Source organism: Strix uralensis, chromosome 3 (assembly GCF_047716275.1).
Source record: "Strix uralensis isolate ZFMK-TIS-50842 chromosome 3, bStrUra1, whole genome shotgun sequence".
Classification (NCBI taxonomy): domain Eukaryota; kingdom Metazoa; phylum Chordata; class Aves; order Strigiformes; family Strigidae; genus Strix; species Strix uralensis.
In genome coordinates this window covers 64,107,186-64,118,943 of record NC_133974.1, presented here as the reverse complement: position 1 = coordinate 64,118,943, position 11,758 = coordinate 64,107,186, and the positions used below count along the sequence as shown (strand labels likewise).

General features: G+C 42.6%; 1 protein-coding gene across 3 annotated transcripts in view; it reads left to right on the top strand.

The window, feature by feature from the left end:
• Positions 1-6,702: 6,702 nt before the first annotated feature.
• The window catches only part of SLC2A12 (solute carrier family 2 member 12), a 30,306-nt gene continuing 25,250 nt past the window's right edge, over positions 6,703-11,758 (top strand). For all 3 annotated transcript variants that reach the window (XM_074864780.1, XM_074864779.1, XM_074864778.1), the window contains exon 1: positions 6,703-6,943. In XM_074864780.1, coding sequence (XP_074720881.1) covers positions 6,811-6,943 — 133 coding nt within the window. In that variant the 5' untranslated portion in view covers positions 6,703-6,810. The remainder of the gene's footprint in view (positions 6,944-11,758) is intronic.

Genomic DNA, 11,758 nt, shown 5'->3' with positions numbered 1-11,758 from the left:
CACAGCATTAATGACATTTAGTTGTTTATTTTTGCAACCACAAGATTTTCAGGAGAAAACAAAACACTTTCTCAGTGGAAATAATTAAAACCATGAAAATGACTGCATTTCCTGTATGACTGACATATTCCATGCAGGATAAAATGTTTCCCAGCAATAAAAGAAAATACATTTCAGCAGCTCACATTTTCCTTAGCAATGTACATCCCTTTCCTTAATTGGAACAGGCAAAGGGAATTTCAGCTTACACATTTTTAACAATTCATCACACGAGGAAAGAGCAAAACCCTTTTTCCACTGCACAGTGATCTAAAGGGCTTCCATTTTTGGCACCTTGTTTGGAAATTCCTAAAAATTGCCTGATTTCAGGCAGTGGGTGACATTACTAACTGGCTGCTCCAGGCCCAGCCCTTGTCCTGGGACTGCGCACCGGCAGGCGCTGCACCATGTAGGTGACAGCACACTTATGGTGGAAGCAAAACGAGAAATCAGGGCCTCATCCTCGCTGTTCCCCCCTCTCCATCTTTCTGAGACGCTTCCTCTGAATTCATCCTCTGACAGTGAAGTAGCTGGTTGCAATTACTCTAATCACACAAAGCAGTGTCCTGGATACTAATAAAGACTTTTGAAATGTAGCTCTGATACACCTCGTATTGTTTCATACTGGGTTTCCTCCACTGATTCCAAAAAGTTATATCAAAAGAAGGTAAGAAAGAAATCAAGCCCATCAAAATTTCAGCCTGAGTAGAGAAACTAGTTTACCACTTCCCAGAAGATAATTACATGGATAAAATTTGTACAGGCATTTTTACTACACTTTCTGACATTCATTTACTACTGCCTCCCGATTTTATATCAGATGGACAACTTTAAAATATATGAGACTGCTGTTTCTACGGCTTGTTAAAAAAAAGGTACGTGTGAAATATCTGAAGCAAACAGGAAAGAACAGTGTGTGATGGCAAGCCATAGCCACGTTATTCAGTAACCATTACAAGTGGCCCTTCAGGTTACTCAGAATCTAAAGATCTTTCCTTTTATTTGATGGAAAGGCTACACTGCCATGAAAGTAGAAACCTGAAGTAAAATTGAGGTTTTATTTTGTTTTCTCAGCTCAATTCTTTTTTTATTGTACTTTCCAAACTCCAATTCTTACCTTCAGTTTGATTTTAAGTTTTTGCCAAAACATAACTCTTAAAGTTGCTGACCCCGGCCACATTGTGCTTTTAAAGGAGATGCTAACAGAAGAACAGCAGGAATAAATAGTTGTGCAGTGAATCAGCAGGTGTTTTTCAGACCCTGGAGGGAGTTGTGAAGTGTGATGAGCTCTGGACTGTATCTATTATTTGTTCTATCAAAAGAGGTCAAGAACTTTTCTAAAAGACTTTTTTAAAGTCAGATAAAAATACATTGGTATAAATCAGTGCCTCTCAAAGAGTAAGAACAAAACGCAAATAGAATGACTTAGTAAGAAACCACAGGATGCAGAATGAAGAAACTTATGTTCTCAGTTTTGTCATGAATTTGCTACAGGACATCAGACTATATTATTTATTTACTTAGTATTATCCATTTATTGATGTATTTAGAGTTTATTCATTTGCAAAAAGACACAAATGGCATAGCCTAAATATTGCATTTATAAAATTTATCTTGCATTTGTAAAAAGCATCTTTGCAAAGCTGACTCCTAAATTACAATTCATTTGCTGCACAACAGTAATAACAATTATCTTCTCTATAGTCACAGTTTCTCAAGGATGGATCATTTCACTTTCTTGAGATAGTGCTCTCTATCTTTTTAATCTAGATTTCATTGCTCTGTGATTGGAATTTTGGCACATTTCCCCCCTTATGTGTGGTGACAATGTGTCAACACTAATGGGAAAGGCTACTTGTGCTTTTTTAGATTGATACTTTTTTTTTTTTCCTGGAATAAATGGTATGTTTTTCTTGGGACTTTTGCTCCATTTCTCTATTGTCTCTCTATGTCGCTCCTTCTCTCATCCACCCAGACTCCCTCATGTTGTCCCGTGCTGGCTATCTTATGAACCTCTTCTGCAAACAGTGAACTATTAGTTCTGAGAGCAAAGCTCAGCGATCACAGATGCAGGCAACATAACTTCAGCTGATATGTCAAGAAAATCCTCTCCATAGTTTTGCTGAAAAGCTTTATTTCCATATTTTAGAATAAATTAATTGGGAGAGTTCCACTATCTTCTTTCTGAGAGTCAAAATCCACAGGGAAATAAGATGACCTTCTTTACTCCAACTCTGATAAAAATGGCCTAAGAAAACTGATTCAGAAAGCCCTTCAGCTCTTCATTCTTATTGGCTTAATGCCAGCTTCCCCCGTCTCTTCACAGTCATAAATTTGAGTTATTAGATCACTGGAAATGCAGGCAAATACAAATCATGACCAGAGATTTTAGAAGGAATGCCCACTTCAGCCTCACAGATTTTGCAGGCAGATTATTCAGCGATTTAATGTGAATAACTTATTTTCTTTTTCTAGCCTAATCATGCCTCTAATTATAAACTCTTTGGTCAGTTTTAAAAGCAAGGAATTGAGAAAATATCAGAAAATATTATTTCTTGCCAACTGCACATGGACAAAACTGGCAAGGGAATCTCATGACAGTGTTACACTCATACCCCTGGCTTGTCTCCTGACCCTCTTCTGCTTTTGGCTTTTTATCTTTTCCACTCTTCTTTCTCCTAAGGCGCGTGACTCAGCCTCGAACAGCACAGTTGTGGAGCTGGGGCTCGTGCTCTTCGGAGCGTCATTAAGTTGTTTGCTTATCCTGCCATTTGGGATTTTTTTGCCTTCTGGAACATTTCTCCCCACTGTTTCAGCAGGACTCCCTTCCCAGGCAGCAGTGAGTGAGGCAGAGCGGGTGCAATCTTTTCCCACCTTGCAAAGCCTCTGGCAGCCCCCCTGCCCCTGCTCTGACTGACACCCCTCACTCTGGGGCACACAGCCCGAGCCAAGCAGTTGTTAACAGCATACACAGGCAAGGCAGTAACAAGAAAAGAACAGAGAATTGAAAAGTAGCAAAGCACACTCCCTTTTCTTCCTCCTTATCCTGTTCATGTTTGTTGTACTGGAGATTTGCTTGTTTCCTTGCCTGTTTATTTCTGCTGGGAAACAGAGGGGTACAGGGCTGTGGGACCAGGACCCTGTGGCCACCACCAAGGGTTTCACAGTTGCTGCGTTTCATGAGATCCCTTTACAATTGCCTTGGCTGCAGAACTGGCACAGGCTGTTTTCTTTCCCCCCGTTTGCTTTCATTGGCTGGAACCAGCCTTTTTCCAGTTCCTTCCTTTTATGGGATGCCAGTTAACACCAACAACATTGATGCCTCAGCTTTTCAGCCACAATTGTGAAAACTGATTAGCACACCTCCTAAGCTTTGGCTTTTCACTATCAGCTGGCTAACCGATGATGCCACAAAACACCTCTTATACCAATGCCATGCCAAGCAGCAGATCTCAGGATAAAATATTTCATATTTCCACTTATTGGGAACATTTTTTCCTAAGACCTTATCACCCTGATACAGTGGTTTTGGCATGGGGTGTAACTTAGGGAGCAGGTCAAAGCCTGGGATGCTCCCTGGTACCGCTGCAGCACCTGCAGCTCAGCATATCAAGGATGCACTGCCCTCCGGACAGCCCAAACATAAGTCCCCAGAATAATGATGTCTTCCTTCACTTTTTGTCTGGCCACTACAGTTTGTGCTGTGTACTGGCTGCTTTACCATCCATGAAAGCTAGGTACCTCCTGAGGTTACCACAGGGGGCAAAGTTAATCCATTGCTGTGTTGGAGCTGGCATAGATACTGTGAAATAGAGGCAGAACTAGGGAGGAAAAATGGGTTATTTGGCCTTTATTTTCAGGAGAAGATTAGTCTGCTGGATTTCTGAGTAAACAGTAGGTAAACATTTAAAAACCAGTCTAGGCTCTGGCTTCTGAGGGGAATGTAGGTAGCACTGAACTCCAGGTTTAAAGACAGTTAAGAGAAATCCCACTGTTTGTCTAAAATATCTTTTTTTCCTATTAAAAAAAAGAATGAAATTCACTGGTGAATTAGCTTAATATTTATCACTTAAAATCTGTTCATCACAAGATTTGGGATCTCCATGAAAAGCAGCCTTTTCTTTTTATTACTTACTCCTGGGGGTAGTATGCTTCTTGTTCAGAGGAAGGTGCAGTTCCTGACAAGCTTTTAAGTTCTCCCAAAGTATATGGGTGACAGCAGCTATATACCATCAGTATATTTAGTTAGAGGACTACATTTAGAGGGGAGTTTTTGAACAGAAAGGGCTACAGTTGCATTACAACTCTTACTTCCATCAAAATTAGTAATATCCTATAGCTAGTGAGTTCAATTCACCTCACAGGTTGAAGAAGGACACTTTACAAGTGAGACAGGAGTGGAGACATCTGCCTAGGCTGCCTCCATAGAGATTTTCAGAATGAGTTTTGGGTGGAACTGGGGGAATGAGGGGATGAAGAAAGGCTGAAAAAGTTCTTCACAAATGTAAGAAGGAGTGATGGATACTTCCAGTCCCACCAATGCTGTGCTGCAAACTTGTCGATAATTTTCAGCAGTCCCTATTTCAACAAAGCAGCCTCCTGTCAGCTGGATGGCAAATAAGTAGTCAATTCTTGCATATCTGATTACCTAAAGATGGGACAGATTTTCTATGTGGAATCTTCTGTAATTCCACATGTACAAACTTAATGGTTGCGAATATCTGAATAACCCTGGTGCAAAGAGAGCACGAGATGGAGGAAGTCCATCATCAGTTCAGGCTGTTCAGGATGCTTCACTTCCCACTGGACATTCCCCCTTAAAAACATTCCCCCTTTCTGCCAGACCTCGCTGTGAGCCTGGAGAGCTTCTCATCAATTCTCTGTGAAGCTCAACCTCCCATTCAGCTGAAGACTGAACTGAACTCTGTTTTTCTCTCGGCTCCTCCGCAGTCAGTGGTGTCACTGCCCTGAGGTCAGGTCTGGGCAGGAGGAATGAACCCCAGAGCATCTTCCAGGGCCACACATGATGAGCTGCCGCAGGTGTCTCGGCAGCTTTCTGACTTCTCCAGGATTATCAAATATAAAGACATTTAGGAGGTGGGAACAAGTGTGTAGTTATGGAGCTAGCTGAGTTTACAGAGAGCAGGCAGGCCCTTGAACAGAGCTGTGGGTTATATGAGGCGTGGACTCTGTTAGAGGAGGTCGCTTACACACCACATTATAACAGAGGAATCTTGTCACAGATGAGTTTAATCTTTGAAAAGATTTCCTCTCCTTCCCCAGCCTAAACAGCCTCTCATTTTTCACCAAAATATCAGAATAATTTCTATAAAAGTTGACATTACTTTTTGCACATACCCCATGAGGAGACACGACCTCTTGGGATGCGGCAACAAATTGTTAGTGTCCTGGACCGCCTGACAGGTGGACATTTTACATGGAAAATATGTTACACATGAGAGCAGAGCTAGGCTGACTTAACTCCACACCAAAGGCACTGCCAAAACCAAACTCCCTGCTGGAGCCAGTGCCCCTGGCGCTCCAGCTTCTGAAGCTGACAGTGAGGCAGCTGTCAGACGGGGCAGTTACAGTGTCTTTTGTCAAATTTTCTTGTTAAGCAGACACTGATAAAGGGTGTATCATGCCTGCTCTACTTCAGGAAAAAGTGTTTAGGAATTCTCCTTCCTGAAAATGTTGCAAAAGCTACCAACTTTTCACCTCTGCCTTCCCTCCTACGATATCTGCAGGCATTAGTGTATTAAAACACAAACAACCAAGACAAAACAGCAAGTAATGAAAAAGAGCACAAACAAGAAGCCTGCAACACTGCCAGATTATACAACAGCAATTCCCACTGGGGATAGCTTGGACAACTTGCCTCACTGAGGCCAGCGGGTCTGCTGAGAGCACTGGGAGGCTCCTGCACCAGGACCAGGACCAGGACCACACCAGGACAGGGCAGGCAGCCCCTGCAGGCAGCTCACCTGCACCCTCTGTAGCTTTCCCAGCTGCTGCAGTCCAGCCTCTGGACACTGCTTCCACCAAAGCTAGTAGGGATGGAGTGACTCCTAGAAGCTCTCAACTGCGACAGTCTCAGTTTTCCCACAAATAATTGTCACGGGAGAAAGGTTGGCTTGTCTTTTATTTGCTTGTAGAATAGCACATGAATCTGTGCCACGAAAAATCCCGGCTCCTACCATTGCAGACTGCAAAGGGATGCCATGGCTTTTTTTCCTCTCCACTATTTCTCACCACAACTTTCTCACAATTTACAAGAATGAAGCAATGCCACGTGTGTGTGCTCGTTGCCCTAACTTTAGCTGACACAGCAAACACTTCAAATCCTCCCCTTTAGTGTGACTTTTCTGTTAAAAATCTGTGCATATGAACACCAGAGAGAGAAGGAAAAGAGAGAGAGGGGGAGAGAAAGACCCTTTAAGCTAATGGGTAAGGAATATGCATCGAGCTGTGTGTGGATGTCTGATGTCTCCAACTATTTGTTAAACGGCAAAAGCAATACTTCCGACAGACGGCCCTCCCCTCGCCTGCAATAGGCTCCCAAGAATAGCAACAGCCTGTGTCACTGCAAAGGGCAAAGCCTTCTGAAATAGCAACAAAGTTGTTCACAAACCACTTTGTGGCTTGCATTTGGTTTCAGCCAGCTCCAGCAACTTGTTGCCATGAGGAAAATAACCTGCGCTCTCCTCGGCGGCCGGGGAAGGACCGCTGCCCTGTGAAGTGTTCCTGTCCCAAGGTGCAAAGGGGGTGGCAATGGTACCTGGGCAGAGCACGGAGGACCTCAGCCAGCAGAGCCCGACGATGAGAGCAGGGGAGGATGAGGAGAGCAGGGGGGGCAGCCGCCGCAGCAGCCGCCGCCACCTCCGCAAGCTCCCGGCTGCAGCAGGTAAAGTGGCGGGAGCTGAATGCCAGCTCTTAGCCAGCAGCAGCGTGCCCGCTTAGCTAATGCTTGGGGCTGGGGGAAAACAGCCCTGCAAAGCCAACGGACTCTCAGGGCACGCTGTCTGGATTTCTAAAAGTACAAGAGGGGAAAATGTGAGTAAGGAAGGGAAATGATGTCTTGAATTTTGAATGAAGGTTTATGTGATACTTTTCCCAAAAGGCCTCAGTCCTACTGTTCATGCATGTGCTATCTGTTGTGTAAATCCTTTTCCTTTATGAAGATCAGTCACCTGAAAAATCAGAGAAGCCTCTGTCGTCTAAGATAAGAATGGTGCTCTAAGATAAGAACGGTTCTCCGGTCCTTGCATGCTCAGGAGGAACGGAGCCCTTTTCACTGAGGTGGAGGGAGGCCAGGCAAGCATTACACCTGCTCATGCAGGGGGAAGGTATGGGGTCAGGGGACGGGGACTCCCTCCCGTCTTTTCTCCCCTAGAATTTCAAGAAGAGGCAGAGTTTCTGTGCTGACACCTTGAAAAATCAACTGTAGAATTTCTTCTGCAAAAGATTTTTGAGTGCTGAAGCAGAATTTTGTAGCTGTTCATCTTTGCTGTCCTACCCAGCCAGTTTTTCTAAGTTACAATGTGGTTTTGCATCTTGACTTTCTTTCACTGGTGGTAAGATCAAGGGGAAAATGACCCACAATCATGACTTTTCTCACCCACAAGACAGCTGTACCCAAACAGGAAAGCACGGTTGTAAGCCAGAAATGACTATGTCTTAAGCAGGTTTTTTTCACTTAAAAATGGATTAACTGATTAACCCGTGAATGTTCAGCTACCACAGGCACAAATGTCTTGTTGGAGTGCAATAGTGATCAGTCCAGCAACATCTACTGATACCTGAAAGCAGAGGTTAATCAAGAACAGAAAGCCAGTCGGTGCGCAGATATATTTAACATTACCTTAGGGTATGGGGGGAGCAATGCAGATGGTTATACGATAGCATTATCAAAGGGAAGCACAGCAGTTACAATAAACAGACAGCAAAGTTACTGCAGCACAAGGGCTACAGTTAGAAGAGTACGTGCAAATTACAGGCTTGGCCTTACCCTGAGAAATCAAAGCAGTAACCTGAAGAATTTATAATTATAATTGGGAATTAAAAGAACTTGGTGATTCTTACTGGAAAATAACAAAACAAAACCCAAATCCCATTTAATATAATGAAGAGCCAGGCTGCCTGTTGACGTAACGAAAATACACGGCAGAGCGCTAAGAGAGATGGAGAGATGTTCAGGGTGGATCTGTCCAGGATCTGAGTTCCCTGTCTTTCCATCAGTGCCAGGGATCTTTTGTTTGTGATATTCAGATATTACTCATATAATGCATTCATCAGGCTTAGACTGTACAAGGTATACAATACTTCCCACCATCGCAGGAATTTAGATGTGTGAAAATGTGCAATACATTAGCTTCCTTCTGCCCTTTTAGTTCTATTTAAAAAATATTTGGTTTGGTTTTGACTTTTACACCTGGGTGGGAGGAGTCACATTTGTCAAATGGTCATGATTCTACATGGCCCTGACTATTTTTGGGTAAATTTAATATTTTCTGAGATTTTCCACTCTGCTTGCAACATAACTTTGTTCCAAAGCCACCATGTGTTTCATCTCATAGGGTCTTGTTGGGTAACCATTTTAGATCCCATGCCAGACTTCTAGATGGACAGTTAGATCAGATGTATCCTAGCTAACAAGAGAAATGAACCCATTGAGCAGCTACTGGATCTAAAGAAGCCTCAGGTGTTAGAATAGATCAACAGGGTAACATATATCTCTTTACACCAGACAATCAGACAGCTGGTTGAGACAGCGAAAGTGACTGTGACAGTGCAGCAAAGATCATGATGACATGAAAATGGGATAATCACCTTTTACAAGAAGCAAAACGATGATTTAATTATGCAACAATTCCCACACATGCCATTAAATATTTATCCTACAAAACCATGTGATCCACAAGCTACACACCTTAGCTAAATGCTCCTCTAAAGACAGTTTGGGGAATTTTAAACACTATTTCCCTGTAAAGGCAAACATTTTGTATGTCAGACAGCACTCAGATAGAGGGGAAATATGTTATGAAAGATAGCTTAAAATTTTCAGGTACAGATGCTGTAGTTTTAATATGTATCATGAACAAAAGTAGATACCTTGTTCTATTGAGAAAGGGAGATTCTATGCTCTGGATTCATATCTATGCAATGCATTCAACTCATCATGATTTTCTAACCTGTGCTTGTTAACCAAGGGTTTACAGAGCTTGATTTCACCTTCCAAATGTCTAAATAGATCAAAGAATCCCCAAGGATTTGAAGAACAGATATTTGACCTTCCAGGAAAATACTTTCCCTCCCAAATTGAGACGTTTGTCACCTCAGGTTAAATCAAAGTCAACAGAAGAAAGCACCATGTTGGAAGAGACTGTCAAGTCCCCGCCTATCAAAATAGATGTAGTTGCACAGGTCACATAAAGAAGTAATCTCCCCCCCACACTCCATCCCACTAGTTTTCTGTATGCACACTGCATGTTCTCTTGAGAGAAAGGAAAGAAAAACTACATCTCAGAAATCTCAGTGTCTGGACTAATGTGGAGCGTGGTTCTGCCAAGATGAGCTGGAAAGGGCTCCCAGACACCTTTCCCACAGCTCTCCTGCACATGAAACGGGGGAAAAGTGGTGTTCCCCAGCTTAGCCTGCTTGCAGATCTTCCCTGGCACAGATCATTTATCTGTAATGCCCATAAAATATGTGCACAGACCAAATATTTATTTTGCCTTTGGAAGGAATGTATTTTCTCAAATAGGTGCTTGAAAATAAATAAAGGGGCACATCCTTACTACTTGGCCCCATCCATTCTCATCAGCAGTACACTGTGCTATACTACAACTGTGCTTCGTCTCCTTTTCAGGAACCAAGCGTAAACATCTCTAGCAAATGTTCTTAAACATAAGTTTGTTTGGCAAGTAGTGCTGCTTTTGACCTGAGTAACAGTTGTGAGAAACCATTTTGTTTACACGGGGAAACTGGAGAATAGACTTTCCAATCACTTGTTACATACCAGCCACACACTCGTTAGCCATAGTGTTTGTTGCAGGCAGGAGAATTTCTCTGGAAGCCATCATTAAAATATGTTATTCCCTTGGGCTGCACACTGCCATGTATTTTGTAGGCATCTCATAAAAAGAGGAATATCCATTTTAAGAAGCTTTTTTTTAAAAAAAGGAATGCCTAAGAACTGCCAGCAACATCATTAAAAGTGACACTTAAAAGGATTGTGAGTACAACTACTACAACATGCTTTATCTGGAAATGTTAAAGCAAAACATATGCTGAAGTCAGGGCGAATTTTGTCTGGAGAAAGACCACGAAGGAAAACTGAGCAGAGATTTCAGGGTTTAAGTCAGCAGGCAGTTCTGAGCAGGCAAGTTTTAGGTACACCAGTTACAACAAAACTTCATAGTGATATCAGGACGTTTCCTACCAGAATAGTGCCTGTGAGGGACAAGAGACACTGAGTTAACTGCTGGGGTTTTTGTTGCTAATGCAGAAAGACAATGTGTCTCCCTCTGCATCACATCAGAATCTGCTTTTCATTCAGGGGTCTGCTTTAGCTACAGCCCTCCACTATTTCTATATGACCATGGGCATGTGTCACTGGACACATGAACAAGTAAAAACAAACCAAGGAAACATTAAGACATTGGTCAAGCTGCTGCACTTGGGGAAACAAGAAATATATGGGCTTGAGTGCTTCCCTAGCAACTTCCCAGGTGTCCAAGCTCCACACCCAGCTTGTACAGCCTCTCGGGTTAAAAACAAACAATCACCTTGGTTGCTCTGATCTGAGGACCACAGGCTGAGGAGAGCACAGTCTGGATTGTAAAGAACAGTGCTGTTGATGGACTCCATCAAGATATTTGACTTGGTACTGTAATTTTGAATCAGAAACTGGAACCATACAAAACTGACAGTCACACATTTAAAGAATTAAAAGCTGTGCAGGACACAGACCTCAAAGTATCAATAGGAGACACTGCCCATACTGCCCTGTATGTAGTTTAGCTTAAACTCAACTTTTGTCACTCTGTTACTTAACATTTTTTCTCAATTGCCTGGAAGAAGATAATAGATTACTTGTGGGTGATAAAGGTGATGGGTGATTAATAAGCGGAATATGTCACTGACTCAATGCAATTTGGATGTCTTGGCCTGCTGACTGCAAGTGAATGTGCTGTCTGGGGTTCCTCTTGGCTAACTTTAGACATCTGCATCTGAGCAAGCCGCACAGATTCCTTTTATAGACAATGGAGAGAAATAGGCATCTGACCTACTTCACACATATAGAAGTGCCTATTTTTCACAAGTAGTTACAGGCAAAATCTAGGAATGTTGTAGATTTCTCACAGTTAGGTAAGTTGAACCCATTCTATATATTTTAATGCAGACAAACATAAAGTTTGCATTCCTAGCTAGGGTGCAAGAAGACAGGCCATATTTAAAGGAAAGGCAGTGCCTTGGAAAGAACCCAGTTAGAAAAGAAGTTGGTTATCCTGGAGGATAACCAGCAGAAGATGAGTCTTTTATGCATCTGTGACAATCCTTAGATGAGTAGAGGGGGAGATGTCCACCAGGAGTGGGACGATTATGTCAAGTTCCTATCTGGCACTGGGCAACCTCTTCGGAAGCACTGGGTCCGGCTCATAACTTATGGAAAAAGTTGAGCGTCTGAATAATGTTCAGAGAACAGGGCTTTGAATAA